Source organism: Coturnix japonica, chromosome 14 (genome assembly GCF_054131305.1).
Source record: "Coturnix japonica strain WE chromosome 14, WE-NBRP24, whole genome shotgun sequence".
Classification (NCBI taxonomy): domain Eukaryota; kingdom Metazoa; phylum Chordata; class Aves; order Galliformes; family Phasianidae; genus Coturnix; species Coturnix japonica.
In genome coordinates, this window is record NC_140676.1 from 10,957,019 (window position 1) to 10,974,934 (window position 17,916).

General features: G+C 43.8%; 1 protein-coding gene across 12 annotated transcripts in view; it reads right to left on the minus strand.

Moving 5' to 3' along the window:
* The window catches only part of MYO5A (myosin VA), an 88,449-nt gene that overhangs the window by 69,129 nt on the left and 1,404 nt on the right, over nt 1-17,916 (minus strand). For 8 of the 12 annotated variants that reach the window (XM_085515543.1, XM_085515540.1, XM_085515538.1 and 5 more), the window contains exons 1-3: nt 14,433-15,567; nt 6,346-6,456; nt 4,720-4,891 (exon numbers count right to left, since the gene is read on the minus strand). In XM_085515543.1, the coding sequence (XP_085371669.1) occupies nt 4,720-4,891; nt 6,346-6,456; nt 14,433-14,708 (559 nt within the window). In that variant the 5' untranslated portion in view covers nt 14,709-15,567. Of the gene's footprint in view, nt 1-4,719; nt 4,892-6,345; nt 6,457-14,432; nt 15,568-17,916 lie in introns of those variants that run through there. The other 4 variants (XM_085515545.1, XM_085515547.1, XM_085515546.1 and 1 more) reach the window with 1 other exon arrangement.

Here is a 17,916-nt window from a genome sequence, read left to right on the forward strand (position 1 = left end):
CCTCCTCAGGGCTCCCAGCACTCTGCTCCATGCAGATCAGTGCTGTGATTTCTATCTCAGGAACTTTCCACACAGAGCTGGGAGAAGGGAAGTGAAAGCATCTGTAATCTGCCTCTGCTACTGGGAGTATCGTCCCATTTTTAAATCCTGTCATGTATTTATAAATCAAGCACCAACCACAGCAAAATGACAGAACACTTTTCAAAAAGAGACCGGAGAAACCTTGATTTATTTCCTCAAATATAATGCCAGTTACAGGTCTGGGCACGCCTATCCAACCCCTACCAGTGTTTTTCCACCAAGTGACTTCACCCAGATGACTCAGTAACTCAAGTTAAAAGTCGCTGTAAAAATGTGTGCCAAGTGAAATGCTGTGATGACGAGCCAAAAAATAAAAGGGGTGCAGGAATACAGGAGCTTGGTGCTGACACACACAGCACTGCCCATCAGCTACACTAGGAATCAGCAGCTGGGGGTGTAAGTCAGCAGCAGCAGTCAGAGCTGTGGCTTGGAACAGGGCCTGAGAGCAGCCCAAGGTGCTCAGTGCTGCTCCTGGCACAACCAGCCACATCCCTGGGCTTCGTGGAATCAGGGTGGGGCAGGAGAGCAGCAGGCAGCCAGCCCAGCAGCCTCCAAAACAGCATCTGCAGCCTGGACTGCCCCAGACATCCTTAACATAACCGCAGCACAAAGATGGCAGCGTGTGTGGAGGATCAGGAGGAGGACAGGCTGCAAATCAAAGTCAGGTGAGCTCAGTCTGAGAGATCAGAAAGGCTACAAATGATGTCTGTAAGGGCAAACACTGGTGTTCCGACCCTGGTGATGCTGCCAGCAGGAATGCTGGGAAATTCTGCAGTATAAACAACTGGGAAGCACCTCTGGACCCTGATGGTCCATAGGGATCTGCCTGCACACCGGAACACAATCCTTTCTTCTCAGCATACCTCGGTGGCATGTGTGGAGCCGCATGGCCTCGGGATTCACAGGCCTGCTTCAGAATTGAACATAACCCATGCTATGGGTCGATTTCACCAATAACACGCTATCGTGATTTCACTAATAATGAGCTGCTGCCAGGCACAGCAATGAGGAGCAACTGCATTTTACCTGCGCTCTGTCCAAGCCACTAGGCTGGCTCTGCAGCAGCAGGAACTGCAGGTTTAGCTCAGGTGCTGAGGGCTGGATGAGGCTCTGCAGCAGTGCTCCCACGGGAGTGGATGCTTGAGCCTCGCTCAGCTAATTAGCCAGGTCTGCTAATTCACCAGCACTTGTTCCAATACTCACAACACACTGCCGATGTTTGTCAGCACTTCTGTGCAGTGCTGCTATTACCAAAGCGTGCACGGCACAGTGGCAACAGAGGAGTCCTTGTGGGACTGTTCATTGTAGGGCAGGTTGGCCAGGTGACCTTTAATGCTCCCTTCCAACTCGAATACTTCTATGAGCCTATCACTCCATGACTTGTCACGGAGAAAGAGATGTGTTAGACAACCCAGCCCGCCCCATGCCAACAGGCCAGGTGCCAATAGCCTTTGGCACTGAGACTGTGATGGATGGGCTCCTAAATCCTCCCAAGCTTACATGTGTATTCAAAGAGACATTAAAAAAGCCATGCAAAACTTCAGAAAATTCCCTCCTGCTTATGGCTGCACTGGCAAAAACAAACCCTTGAATTCAAAACTGCAGCCCCATGACAAGTCTCCAACACATTAAAGCACTTAATTGCAGTAGTGGCTTGCAAAATCAACAAGTTACTGCCATCTGGAAATAACCAAAGCAAGCAAGACAGGAATTATGTGCTTTCTATGGGAACCTTTAAAGCAATCTACCTCCCAGGATAATAATTCTGAATTATTCATATATAACTTATTTTTACCTCCACTGAATGGCATTACTGTTTTTATAAGAAATATCATGGCCATTCCCACATTGTGCATGCTTTCATTCCTGCAGTTACATGAAATTTTATTATTATATTACTTTTTGTTACTTTCTGCCATTCTTATTAAATGCATCCAAAGTAAATGGGGCTGATTCCTTCATTTTGAATGTATTCATCCATCTGTGGATAAACTAGATACTAATGCAAACACTTCATTAACTTGTTAAAGTTTGCTGTCCTTCGTAACAGGCAGTATTTATACATCAGAACTAATGAGGAATATTTACTGAGTTTTGATCACAGTCATAGCAGGTTGTCAATATATTTTCTTCCTTATAACCTTTTGGCTTCGTCATGAACTCTTCATGACAACAATTGCACAGCACATTGTACTCTTCAGTCCCCCATCTGGTGTAAGAACTCACTCACCTGCACTGTGACCAGCTGAAACTGCCACAGTGCACAGTCAATGTATTTCTAATTCACACACAGTGCATTTCACAGAAGCATCACTTAGTACTGAGAAGCAAAAGGGCTGATCAAGCTCAGCAATCCTGAATCAATGAATTCCACAAGCTGCTAAAAGCCTTCTAGTCCTTGGAGAAACTGTGTAACATCAGCCAAACCCGCAACTAACGCAGCACTAGGACAAACATAAAACAATCTGTCTTTTCAAACAGCAAAACAAAACCAGAAGACACACTCCTTTAGAAAGCCTCTTACAGAACACTAAACATAACCCATGTTTACAAGCAAACAAAACACAAACCCGGCAGACTGTCTCACAGGACAGGAATGGATGTACTTGCAGACACTACACTCATAAACTGGAAACTATTTCCAGGGTCGGGTCGTAAGACTCCGGTTACACAAAAGCCCTTTCACTGAACACTCTCCCATCAGGAGCTTTGCCATGGGGGCACTAGGGACAGAAATATGGACTATGTCCAAGACAGTGGAGCTGAGAATTTCTGCCCAGAATGGTTGTGGTTTCCTTGGTCAAAGCTCTAAGCAACCCAGTCTCGTCAGATCTGTTTGTAAGAAGGGAGCTTCCTGGAAGACTTCCAGAGGTCCTTTCTAGCCTAAACCATCCGGTGCCTGAGGTCACACTCTAACTGTGTGACAGCATGAGATGTAGCTATGCATCATCTCCCACATCTATGGGAACGAAGGCTGCCTGCAAGCAGAGGGAGGCAAAGTCAGACTCAGGCCCCCATGGTCTGGACGCTGCTCAGAGCAAGACTGGAAACAGATACGCTCTCATTGCTGGTATGAACAAAATGTGGTACAATACTAATGCTTGTACTCTGGCCATCATGAAGTGCCTAACATGCTGCTTGCTTTCATTCCTCACATCCCTCACCATGGTGGAGCTGTAAGAATACCCAGATCAGGGAAGGCTGACACATGAAAAGCTCCACCTGCAAACCAGGACAGGACAAGGCATTGCAATGCAAAATAGCAATTTCCACTTCAGATACCAGCAGCCACGATTTGCTGCTCAGTGTCAAGAGCCATCCTGCAACATGACACCACCAGCCTCGTGAAAGCCTACTCTACAGTATGCAAATAGTTCAAAGCACAATGAAATCACAAATAGCAAGTCTAATATATGGCAACATGGAGGGGGCTCAACAACCTCTGGCGTGCAGTAACAACTGGAACTGTCCTACAAACATCTGATTAGAAACAAAGTTAAATTGTGTATTGAAAAGAAATCATGGGGCATGTTTTCTGCTGGCATAAACTGAGCTCTGGTAAACACACAAATAGTTATCTGACTGCATGTACTGGAAGAATGTGTCTTTGTTTTAATCAGACAATCACAAGAAAGAAATTTGTAGTACTTGATTTCCAGGAATCACATCATCACATCATGTTTTCTTTTACTCAGACCTAAATGTTAAAAAAAAACAACAAAACAAAAAAAACCCACCCAGCCAACAAACAAGAGCTAATGACTTGAACTGTTCCTTATGCACCAGCACAATGTCCAAAACATAGGCAAACTAAGGAAATACTTGAAAAGTTAAGACTGCTTATAATGAAAGCTTACATTAAAAAGTTAAAAATGTATTTTGTATTAAAACTAAATTTTAAAGGAAACACATGCACACGAGCCCAAAAGCATTAAGCTTAAACCACCTCTCAGTGTGTCCTTAAAACAGACAGCTACAATTTTGTACCTACAATGAAGTGTGTTAAAGTAACTTCCCCACAGTTTGGCTGTATGAAAATGTTATGTGCAATTACAGCTTTAGGTAACATCTACTGTGAGCTAAAAAGTATTTTTTAAATTCACAGTGTTGATGATTGTGAATGGACAAGCATAGGCTCACACACCATTACAAATGCACTCTCCTAGTTCCACTGACTGGAAAAAAACAAAAAGGAAAATAAAGGGGTATCTTCAGCACAAAGATACGGCAGCTCAATACAGATGCAGGCAATCAAAGGCAGGAAGCAATAAATCCATCAAACAGCAAGGCTAACCTCCTACATCCGCAGCGTGTGAAGCTCTCCTCCAGCCAATGCCTACCTACGTGTGCCTAAGGGAACAACAATCAGTAAGGAATCCCATGGCTAAAATTGTTGAATACAAATTTTATAAACGGAGCCCACTGGGAAGCTAGAGGAACATAAAGTCAAGTCAATTTTCTTTAAGCCTTAATAATTTCAAGCCTACTTGATGCACTCACTGACCACAGACACAGGGACTTTCACAAGAACAGCCCGACCTACCCTACCATTAAGTTAAAAGTATAAAAATCAGTAATAAACTTTTCCTGTCTACTGCAGTCTCTGTGAAGATTACAGGATAGAAAAACAGTACTTGCCACAATAGGTATAAATGAGTTTAGAGTCTATAAATCGAACTTTGAGGTTGTGTAGAACAGCAGGTTCATGGAGATAACTGAGTGCAGTGAGGTCATTTTCACCAACGAGGATATCAGGGTTCCGCAAAGGGGGAAGTTCCTTCGTCTTCGGATCGAGGCAATATTCTAGGTCCTGAAAATCAAATAGAAGCAAGTGTTGAAAAAACTGCTGTTCGGATCCCCTCATTCAACCCCTCCCCACCATTCTTCCCAGCAAAAGATTCACAAGGTATAAAAACCAAGACAACATTTACATTGTCTGGTGATTTGGGTTCTCCAAAAGTATCATTAAAAAATTCCCAAAGGGGTTTTCTGCATGCAATGGGCAATAATAAATGTATTTCATTCTTTTAAACTATTACTTAAACAAATGCCTTGCTTTTGCTGCCAAATCTTTTTATTAAATAAACTGAAATGTGTTTTATCACAAATCTAATTAGTTTTTCATATTATTTTCCTCTTGAGCAGGACAGAGGAAATAATTTCCCATCAGTCTGCAGCCAGCTTTATATACAATAACATCACACAAGAAAGTTGGCAAGCACAAGAATGCTGTGAGCACAAAAACTGAAAAAAAATGCTACTTATAATTCACACAGATTTATGCAAATTAAGCTCCAATGTAGATGTTTTAATTGCATCTGTCTCTGGGGGAAACAATTATTTACCTGAAATTCTCTTGTCCCAGCACAATGTGTCTTAACTGGCAAACATCTGCATTTTACTACATTCAATGCGCAAGTGTGCAGCATCACTGCACAGTCTGGAATGGGGAGGGTGGAGCAAAACAGACCTTGTCTGATTGAAAAGGTTGTGCTCAGTTTGCCATATCAGGGATGTGAGTGAGTCAAAGAATGAAATTCATTCAATTAAAGTGTTTTAACTTAGGACCTATTCTACACATATAATCTGTTCATTTTACTTAATTGCTATGTAGACATCCATCTGGAAACAGCATGCAAGCTGCCCACTGGTACGAAGAAAATACGTTAAAAATAAATCCTTGAACTACTGCAGGAGATCTTTATTCTCCATGAGAAATCCTGAAGGACCACTTCCATTATACAGTGACATTAAATAACCATTTAAATGGCATAACAAAATATAAACAGGCGCTCACTGCAAGGATGTGATCTTTTCCGAGAGATGCCATCCTTTCTCTACACAGCATACCACGCCATTCTGGCAATGCTTTTAATCCTTGCCCCATCCTATTGATACTTTCTCATGGCTATGCTCAACTTGAAAGTCACCATTTCTTTCCACAATGCTATTCTTGTGGCCCCCTGGAATATCAACCAGGGTTATAGCTTTAACAGTAAAAGTAGAAAAAGAGACCTATATATAACTGAATAATACAGGCAGCTGGACATAACCAGCATTTTTGTTATCTTAGTTTAAAAAAATAAGGCAAAATGGAATTCTGTAAATAAACATAATTAATCACACAAAAAGTAATACTCAAACTCTGAGGTCAAGAACAATAGCACATATAAAAATAGGGCTATAGTTTTACAACATACCTTTGTGTGTTAGATACATCAGTCTCCCAAGAACAATCAGTCAGGATTTAACATGCAGACCTACCTTGCCATCTTCAAGTCGAAGCTGAAGAACTTTATCTCCAGGTTTGTAATCTTTCAGAAGTTCTGCTGACTTCCAGACCTCCTCCGGGTCAGGGATCCAAACCCTGGCATACTGCAACATGAAACAACAGCAAAAGATTGGGGACTTCTTGAAGCAATATCATTAAACCATCAACATATATGACACCAAAAAAAAATAAAATAAAATAAAAAATAAATCTGTTTTTTCCTTTTTTAATACACCTGTTTATAGATGCCCTTTCAGTTACCAGGCTTTGACATCGCATTTGAAGTACACAAAAATGCTGGGTGTCAGTGGCTGAACCCAATGCATTTCTTCTTTCAAATCACTCCTTTTAGTGGCGCAGTCAGTGCTGTCACTTCAGTGCTGGTATTTGTCACAGTGTTTCTGAGTTGGGACAGATTTCCCCATCACCTTTAAGTACATCCTAAGCCTACCATGCAGCCTCTACCGAGCCCATACAAACCACACAAATAGCAATGACTACTCCCCAGAGCCCGAGGAAATCTGTCAGTTTAACACAAAGACATCACCCTATCAGTCACAGCTGAAGACAAAATGCATATGGACTGCACTTGGTCCAATTTTTATTACTTTTCTTCCCTCAGCTAAAGCTGTAGTTTCTTGTCTACAATGTTTCTGATGGGAAACCACAAATAAAATATAGAAGGGGTAAGCTATAAATACGGTCAGGACAGAAGGGCCAGCAGTGTTAGAAAGGCAGCAGTCTTGTAAGACACAAAGTTAACTTAGGGCAGCAAATGTTGCGCAGCAGTTTCTAATTATGTGATCTATGCCAGAATGAAATAGGCACCTCTAATTTATTCAACTGAAACTGTACATTTTCTACTGTCTGCAGAAAGGAAGGAGAAAGCAGAAAACAGATCACCATAGAAACTGGGTTACTAGAGACAGCTGAATCTTCCACATGACATAGCCTCACAGATACTAAAGTCATCCTAAGAGCACTAATCTGTACCATCACTGCCTCGCCTTAAACCCCTGCCAAAGAAACACCTGGTAAAAAGAGCAAGTAGGAGTAAAGAGAGAGATAGTCCTAATCAGAAGCAGTGAATCATTTCCCAGCATCCTCACCTCACTAACTTAGCAGAATGGTTTGCCAAATCAGATTTTCATTCTATCTTTTTGCATAATCAGTTGATGGTAAAATTCCACTGTCATAAAGTCTTCCGTGCGCTCTGAGCCTGAGCAGAAAGCAAAGAACTGTCACTGGTGGAAACAGGACCGAGGTCATCTGGGCAGCACCTTGCTCTGGTATGCCTAATATTCATCCTTATTGACTACTATACAAAAGCAAGCTTATGCCTAAATTAAAATAAGACCAACATGATAAACTTCTAGAGACAATGAATTACAAATCAACCTGCTAAAAACAGGTAGGAAATTCTACCCAAAAATAACACTGAAATTGCAGTAAAAGTGACAGCAAGAATCAGATTCACTTCACTGAAATTGTGCTCAGTAAATCAGGATGAAAATGTTGATAGGGAGACAAGAGACTGACTCAAGGAAAAGCACTGAATGATGTTTTAGGAAAATACAGCTGTAGCTGACTCTAAATTGATCAGAGTGAATAGAAGGCACATTGATGAGATAGCCATGAATTCAGAAGGAAAGAGAAATAACTGAATACATATAAAGAGGGTTATGTCAAAATTACATTTCTTGCCTAGACTCTTCCAGCCTCAGCAGTGACGTCAAACATCATCACCTGCACAGCCACGTGGATGGACAAAAGCACTGTGCTCTATGCTGGAAGGACAAGTGCTGTGAGGCAGTGAGCAGGGCTATGGATAGGATGACCCTGATGAAAAGACAGGGCAACGTATTCATTTCTCACTGGCGGGTCAGAAATTTCACTGTATTACCAGAATTTCATAAAATAAGAAAGTATAATAGAAAATTGCAGCGTTCGGTAATACCTCATGATTTCATCTTAGATCACATGAAGACATCAGCAGACTATAACAATTATCTATCAAATGAGACCATATGACTCAGAAAGCTTTTCTTCTGAGATATTAACCTCTTGAAGCACAAACTGACATTGCTGACAGAACAGAATTAGAAATGCAAGCAGCCCAGCTTTGGCTTCAGCAGTTGGTTTTCCCACTTCCATTGCATAACCACAATTACTGCAGGAGATGCAGCTATTTGTCCAGCACAGCGGCTCTTCTGAGATGCACTGAAAGACTTTACAAGGTGATCTATACCCTAACAAAACCTAATGGGAAATTTCAACCCAACAAAGCTGGCCTTAGTGCCTAAGACCTAACCTTCTACTTGAGCTCCTATGGCTTTCACTTTAGCAAAGAGGCCCATATTCCTCTTTTACAGAGTCTTAAAACCCACAGCCTTCCAGGTGCTTATCATGAAAAACTTATAACAGACCTCTCTGCTTTACAATTACCTCTCTGCTTTACAAATGACCTTATGGGTATGAATAAAGCAGTTTTTAATGTCTGGATCAAAGAGATACTGGCAGCACAAGCTGAGGAAGCTGATGGGATAGCAACAGCCCAAACTGGACCAAATTCATGCAGCATGAGCCTGTTGCTAACTCTGAGCATGGACACCTGGAGAGAACAGTCTGCATCATTATGGCTGGAAAAGGAAAAGCACCTATTAGCAAGGCACAGCTACAAAGCAGTCCAAAAGCTGTGAAAGGCTGCATGAAACAGCTGAGCTTACCTGTGCAAAATGCTTACGTATTAGAATAGGATTTCCTGATCTACGCAATTTCCTTGAGTAGGATTGCTCTGAAAACATCAATCGACACTACTGGAATAATTAGCTTTCAGCCCGTATTCTCCCTTACAATGATCTCACAACGCCAACACCACGGGTGGCAATTCTGAACTTAAAAGCGCTTAGAAAAACTTTCTCTTGTGTACTAATAACACAAGCAGATACATGTCCAGGTGAGTAACAGCCTTAAACACAAGTCTTAACTTGACCAGCCTAGATCCCATGCAGAGATCCTGATTGGTAACACAAGAGGCAGCAGCAGGTCCCAGTTCTCCCAGCGCTGAAACCAGAATGTTTTTTTGCAGTACTCCCATACAGACTCAGTCCTGAGGAAGCACTGCATCTCTAGTAACTAGCCCCTGCTGCTGGTTACAGTATGAAAGACAAGACTTGACGACCTGAAGGAGAGGCATCATTAACTTTCCAGGAAAATCACAACAAAAATTATAGATTTTCTTAACATGTTCTTAGCATTCTTCTGGCATGGAGGGTTATTTTCTGTCTTGCTGCTCAGCAACAGCCATTTCTATACCTCTTGTACAGCTTAAGACCTAATATTTATTATGTATTACTTTAAAAAGACATTAATATGATGCATAGTGGGGAGAACATCTGTGACCATTTGTATTAATGCTTTATCTGACAAATAATCTCACATAAGCTGTTTTTCTAATAGGAAGAGTACAAACCTACCACATAAATCTCTAACTCAGGAAGAAAAATTTCCCTCCCCATGGTACCCCAAACTTTTTAGTTGTTATTAATGTCTGAGTTTCTTAGAACTGCTGAACTCTGCAGATATCTTGACTAATATGCAATCAATTTTCTTTTGCATCTAAAACATTTTGCATATTTTTTAAGGGTCAAAGGAAGAGAATTCAGCTAAATACTTCTGCCTGAAACTTCTGCAGCTCTCATTGCAGGCTTGCAGGGAGAACAAGCAGTCCAGCATTCTGACACCTCTTTGTTGCCTTATGGCTACAAAATCATCACTTCCCTCTCTGACCTCATTACTCTCACACAGTTATGATAGTAAATAAGGAAAAGAGGTCTTCATTTTTATTGGACTTTACTTCTATACCCTTACGAGCCCAGTAAATTGAATGAAACAGAAGGTCAGGTCTCACTGGTGCCTTGTCATACAGCCTGTTTGTAATGCTCTGCATAGCCAGCCCTTACATATAAGCAAGGACTGCTAAACTGGTAAACTCCAGTGTCTGCAGGAATCATTCTGACCAGAAGCTCCTTCTTCAAACAGTGGTGCAATGCATTTTAAGGCCAATCTCAAAATGCTGAACTCTAAGATGTGACTTTGAGCTTAAATAACCTGAGACTTCCTCCTATAGAACAAATTACACTGACATCCCAAGATGCTCTTACATACAGCTTTCACTGAACTCCATAGGTTGACATCATCTTTAATGGTTACATAAGCAGAACTAGGAAAGGGATGGAAAAACAACATCCCATAGAGCCCTGGGACAACACAGCACCCCTGGGACCAGAACAGCAGATGGAAGGTCTGGGGCCCGCAGGCATCTTCACTGTGACTATTAATACACACCCAGGGAGTGACTTACAAACTCATGTTGAGATAAACAAGTAGAGAATAAGTCACAAACAACATCAAGTAACGCCACCAAATGTTTCAGCCATCAAACCAGACCTCTGAGTTACCTCTGTGATGGAAAAGGTCAGACGCAGAGACAGACCTGTATTTAAAACACGATACTGCAGCAGAACAGCGGTTCAACTCCTCAAGAACAAGTGCAAACAGAGAGTGAACTCCAACCAACTGAGCAGCACAGCCACAAGCTGATAAATGCCAGAGGACTCCATGTGTTTAACCACCACAGTCACTGCAGAGATGAATTTAAGAACAAACATCACAGTTGGGGTGTATAAACCAAGGGCAGCAGCTTGGCTGTGTCACTGCAGAGCTAACCAACACAGAGGGCTCTTCTGAAGGTTGCTCCAGGTGGCAATAAAAGCTGACGCATGACTATGTAACTGTATGCACAGGTGAATGTGTTATGCCTGCATCTCCTTCTCTAAGGCTAAACAACTGCCCCAAGCCAGCAGCCGTACCGTAGTAGGGAGTCACTGCCATTCGGCCACAGCTCCAGCCACCAAAGGAGGGCTACAAAGATGGAGATGGGTCTGAGGGCACGGTGTGAGCAGCGGCTGAGTCCCTGGGTTTGCTCAGCCCAGAGCACAGGAGCTGAGGGGAGGCCTAAAGTGGCTGCAGCTCCTCCGGGGCAGTGACAGGGCCTGAGGGAACAGCATGGAGCCGTGCCAGGGAAGAAGAGGGTGGGGGTGAGGGAAGGTTTGAACCAGAGGAGCAGATCCATGCCTGCAGCACACAGGGTTAAGCACGTAAGACACTGTGCCCTTCCCTACAGGGAAACTGCTTCCAAAGGTCTTTCTTTTAATATTTATTGAATGTATGCTTTGCATTTAGGACTTGGTCACTGGTAACAACTCCTACTTTGTCAAGCATGTCTTTAGTTCAAGGTACAACCAAAACGGGCCTTAACTGTGAGTGTCCTATAAAGAACCATCTTTATTTTGCACCGCCAAATCTATCGAATAGTGAATCTCTTTATCTTTAAAAGCTTTGCTTTCTACATTTCACACCGATTGTACTTGACCTTCTCTTTCACGTTATAGGGACAGACTTGGTTTATAATTAGTCATTACTACATCACACAGCATATTAGCTATCAAACTGTTGCCCATTCAAACAGCCCTCTAAAGTGCTGCATGCAGTAGCAGCATTTACCGGCCTTTGGTTTATTCCCCAGCTCACACCTGGCTGCCCATCTTCCCGCAGCTGCCATCTTAAGCCAGCTGCTGCTGCTGCTGCAGTCTTGGTCTGTGCATTATTCAGTTGTGATGCCAATAGCACAGACAGCTGAACACCACCACACAGCTCAGGGAAGTCACACACAGTCCTGCTCGGTACATTCTGAGTCTGACCACATGATGTTCCTGATAGTATTTAATTAAGGTTATCAGTTACACAAAGATAAAACCTGTTTTGCAGTGTCCGTGCAGACACTGGAAGCCCAGTACGGCCACACTGCTGCCAATGAAGGATGAACACTTTGGTCATTGCTTGAGGCACAAACAAACATACATAAAACTTTTGGAATAAGCACAATAACCTCATCAAAAACATGGATCAGAAGTGGGATACATCTCCAACCAAGCAACAGCAAACAGTGCAGCTCTGACACTGCTAAAACTCGAGTTTTGGTCCATAGCCACAGAGAGAGGTACACAGACCATTGTATCCCAACCGTGCCATCAAAATGAAGGCCAACAAGGAATTACATGCTGGGGATTTCAAAAAGAAGTTAATTACAAGTCTGTACTAAAATACCTCCTAGAACATTCAACCTGAAAAACATGCTATGAGAGTTACAGAATAGCGGCCACAAAAAAATGAAGGGCAAATGAAAAACTACAGCCACCTTTTGAATATTAGGCTAATGAAACAAGTTGCACTGAAGAAGGAATATTAGGAAAAGGATGCATGATGTCACACCTGTCTCCAGGCCACGGAAGGCCATCATGTCCCTTACAGATTTTAACATGTTGATTTTGATATAACACCGGTTTCATTTCCTCAAGTTCATACATGGATTTACTGTCTTACAGAAGCATTTTTCAGTGATTTCCCCCAAAGCTCCTGGAAGGCTCATCTACAACAGGCAGGAGAACCACACCAATTCGTGCAGCACAACACACAACCCAAGCTGTGCCTCAGGAAGCTGGAGCTGCCAGTGCTGGCTGCAGCTGGATGCCCGTTTTAGGTTCACTGATGCTAAGAGAGGAAGCGTTGTCTTTTGTCTGTATCAGTGCTTCAGCAGAGAGCCATCTGCATTGCTGGGATGAGATTATTTGGTGTATCTAGTACTCGCCTAGACAGGAAGGACAAATAATGCTAGCATTGATCAGGCAGATGCGCTGAGCTGTGCTGTGCTGCAGCACCAGAGTTTGAGACAAGGAGTTATTGAGAGAAGAGCAGCATGGCCATTGCTGATCACCTGGCACACAGCGGCACAGACAGGTGAACATTTGGGTCTGTAAGGCACCCAGAGTGCAGACAGCTGCCGACTGACCTGTGAGCCACACAGCAAGAAATGGGAGGAAAACCGTTTGGTACAAACACTGACAGTAGGCAAAGCTGTTCTTTTCCGAGCATTTTTTCATAAAGTTGAGATCAAATCCAAACAGCCCTTCTGGTTTCACTTGAGAAAAGTCACATGAAAAGTAAAATACCTGCCGGCCGTTCTAAAACCCAAAATGAATGACTGCAAACCACTGCGTTCAGTTAGTGCACATTTTTTGTTAAACTGTACAGAAGCAGCAGCTTGAGATGCGATTATAATAAAGCAGAGCTTTCGCTGCCTTGGCCCCATTTACTCAGGGAAAACCAGTTTTACTCCACTCACCCAGAGCAGAATTCAGCCATTACAGCCCAGTCTACACCACCAACGCCTCAATGCAACACCATAACACAACCTGAGGTCAGTGAGCCCATTAACAGAGCCACATTTAGTCTCACCATCTTTCCATAGGTAATTAACAGTAAGTCCTCACGTGAGGAACTAGAAATGGTGTGAGCAACCTGACAAGCTTCAGCACGGAGCGGGCAGGGTGACATCTGCCAGCTGTCCTCCACCATGGCTGGGGAAGCTGAAAGCAGAACAGGGGCCAGAAGGCACAGCGGGGCTGAGATGTGCTCAGAGGGGAACTGGGGCATTTCTGCCTGCACAGGAGAGCCCAAAGGAAGCTCCTGGGCAGCCGCACACCCTGACACCACCAGCACCACTGCCTGCCTCGGCCAGCCCGGGGAACTCCATAAGACAAGGCTGTGCTGGAGAGAGGAATCAAAGCCCTCCTATACCACAACTCAGATTTCTGCACCATACTTAGCCTCAGAAAAAGGCATATTCCACTACTTTTCTCTGCAACACTGACAGCTGACTGTTCATACATCATTTATGCTGCCCTTGTATTTCCACTATGTGACTGTTAGCACAAAGAGATGCACTCTGACATCAGTTCTGAACAACTTCTGCAAGTTCTCCTCATATTCTTCTAAAGTAGACAACATCCTAAACAAAGAAATCATTGTCCGAAATGTTTGAAAATAGTCTTCCCTATATATCTCCACACCATAAACCAAAACTCTATTTACTTTAAACTCTTATTAATAAGCTCTTATATGACTAGATCGACAGTCTTCACCTATGTTAAAACCAACAAAACAACCATATTCTACTTACTTTAACATACATATATTCTAGACCATCTATTTCCATCTTGTATCTCTCGTGACACAGATTTTCAGCACTTTCCAAGGCAGTTGGTGTTTCTTTTCTGGGCAAAATAGGCTTAACCTCCATGGAAAATATTCCTGTCTCTCTTGTCCTGCTGCACAGTAGCTCATAAGGCAACTTGAGAATCTCACTGGTTCCCTCAGCAAAACAGCTGAGGTCATCTGCTTTAAAGATATGTATGAATAACCCATGCAGTCTGCGGGGTAACGTGTGACACGCCATGCTGGGGCAATGAATTCCCTCATTGTTAGGCTGACCCACAATATTTTAGTTCCTCTCTCCAGCTCTACAAAGAGTGTCCTCCCATCAATCAGTGAGCAACTGCAAACTTCTCTCAGCTTGTGATAATCAAACAGAGGAATTCAAAGGCAACACCTGCAGCAAGACTTCATGATTTTTCAAAGCCATTTACACAAGTCCATAAGGGGATGCAAATGCCTCAAATAAGTATCTCTTCTTCTATATTTGGAACTAGGCTAGAAGTGTGCAGCTTGCATCTGACCACACAGCAGTCTTACGAAACTTTACATGGCAAGTCACAAGTCATATGTTCCTTCTGTGTTAACTACTTACTATAATAAAACAATGAGAGGTCTAAAGCAGCGCTGCTTTAGCCTTTGTATTTAATCTTAAAAACAAGGCTCTCATCACACCGAAGCATAAGCAGCCTGGAAGAGTCTGCTCTCAGCCATCTCTGTTGTCTCCTCTGAGCTAAGTGAACTCAACAAGCCAATTACCCTGTTAATTACCGGTGGCAGATTTTATTCGAAGTGAATTAACCTGAGAGCTTTATGGGCAACCATACCTGAATGATCTTGACTGCTTGTCCTCCAGCTCAGTCCTCATATTGTTCCCTCAGACCGACCATCGCTGTGGTGACCTCTCATTGATATCTGCTCATCTCCTTTTTATCTCCTTTTCCACCTAACACTTTAAGAAGCTTTACCCCAGCCTGGAGTAGCTCCATGCCACAGTTACTCAAAGAATGTCTCTGACAGCACTTGCTATTGTCTCCACTAATGGGACAGAGAAATCAAATCCAAGTCAATAAAGAAAACAGCTGTGCAGCACTGGGGAGCTCAGATGGCCCAACTCACCCAGCACTGTGTGTTGGGCCGCTGCCTGCAGCAAGAGGGCAATGCTGAGGAGATGGGCAGCCCTATTAGCTCCCCAAGATGGTGAGGAGCCTGGAATGTGGAAGCTCCTCATGAAAATACCGCTCTTGCTATTAAATGTTAAAACTGGGCTTTAAGTAGGCAGGTCATAACTTAGTGCAGCACTGAGTACACAGAGCTTAACACCGAGAACTTGACAGGCAAGCATCCCTATGATATGCTTCCCTTTGTTTTCCTGCATTCTGGGCAGGCAAATGATGACAAAATTATTTCTCAGCAATAAGAGGAAATAGAAGGTCAAAGTCTTGCAGATGTTCAGGCTTATTTCAAAGCGCACAATTAAGCAATAGGATTACTCACACCACTAAAGATAAAGCTTTGTGGAGGATCAGAGTTAAGCAAAGCCAGGGCTAAGTGAAGCCAAGGCATTCTGAGAACACGGAGGAAATGATGTAGTCCCAAGCAAAGGCAAACACAAAGCTTGGCCCTGGCACTGGGCTCTGCCCATCACGTCCTTGGAAGCCTTCCTGCTAGCGTTGGTAAACGAGCCCTTAGCAACCCCATCAGACTCCATCCTGGAGCTCAGATGTGAAGCCAGTGGGAGGAAGAAGTTCTACACAAAGAGCCTTTCAGTTCGGCTCAGTTTGGGTGCCTTTGGACACATTCCCACTTACTTGAAAGTTTGGGTACAGATTTAAACCACTCAATTCTTAGGAGCATCGCCCTCCAAGATAAAGATATACATCTGTGGTGTACCGTGAGCAACACTACAGTCTACGGGAACAGCTTAAGCAAAAGACTGACAGAAGAGGAAGCAGTGAAAGTTGCAGACACGAAGGAAATTCCCAAGAAACGCGGGTTGGCTGTGACACAGACTGTACTGTGTGCAGCAAGAACCACCCATTTCTCAGGGAAAATAAACTGTTCTTCCCTGCTGCAGAGGAGAAGAGCAGAAGATAGCACTGCTTGAGTTCATCAGCACCGTGACTGACCAGCAGCCCATCCTCCTGCCGCTCCTTGGCCCCAGTCCCTTCGTACAAATGCTGCAGAGTCAAGCCTGACTACCACGGCTGTAAACACTGCTGCACTCGAGTGAGCATACAACTGGGCCAGAGAGAACCTTCACACCCAGCATACAAATCAAACAGCCCAACGAGGAGTGTCTGGACACATGCACCCAGACACACACAGGTGTCACAGCTCCAGGAACATAAACTCAAGTCACAGAATCTGAGTTGCAGGGAGTCCCATGTACACACACGCTGGGTTCTGGTTTCTGTGCACCCTGCAGCCACCAGCCCCGTGCCACTCTGCCCTCAGCAGCTACACTGCACATAGTTGGCTTTACTGACACTTCTTGCTTTTATCTCTTTAATCCTATTAAGATCAGACCACCAAAACCAGACCTTGTGATATGGGATGCTTCTGTGACTTCAACAAATTCAACCTGCTCAATGAGCAACTTCAATAGCAGAAATACTCTCTTTAATTCTGCTTGCAGACAGCACACTAAGCAAGAAAGACATTCTCGCCATGCTGTGAACTGCACGAGTGGCTTTTTGTTCCATGCAGTTCCCTCTGACACTTCCCTGTGTCAGCTCAATGCTACAAACCCTCAGACAGAACCATTTCTCCACCAGAAGCGAAGGCCAGCTGCTGAACTCAGCTCATCCACGCCTACGGTCTGCAGGGAGACTGGCTGCTGCTTCCTGGAAGGCTCAAAAGGGACATTTCAACACCGGGTGAGCTCACCTGAAAGATACTGGAAGGGGAGGGTTGCAGCAGGGATCAAAGTGAATGAATGAAATAGTTGGTATATAAATAAATATGCTGAACCCGGCCATACAAAACTGACACAGAAATACCTTGAGATGGCAAATTAGTTCTGCCAGCCCTCCAACCTGGATTCACACATCCAGATTAACTACAAGTAAAGTGGAGCAGCGAGGCTGGCTACATGGTCACTGAGTCTGGACAGACACTTCAGGTGATGCCAACAGCCCCTTTGCACAGCAGTCCCCAATACTGATGTATTTTCCCAGCCTCTACCAGCGACACCCAGCACACACACACTGCATGGTGGATAGTGGGCAAGGTCAGAGGTTGGCAGCACGCTGCTCCAAGACACACACATGGCACATGGACAGCACTGATGTGCTGCAAATGCTCTCCTCCTCCAGCACCCACCCGGCCACCAACGCCACGTGCTGCTGGGTGTGGTGCTGCACTGGAAGTTGTGCTGCTTTAAGGAGCTGTCCTGAATGACAATCCCAGCTGCGCCTGTCAGCACAGAAAAGATGTGAAAGTCACTTTTT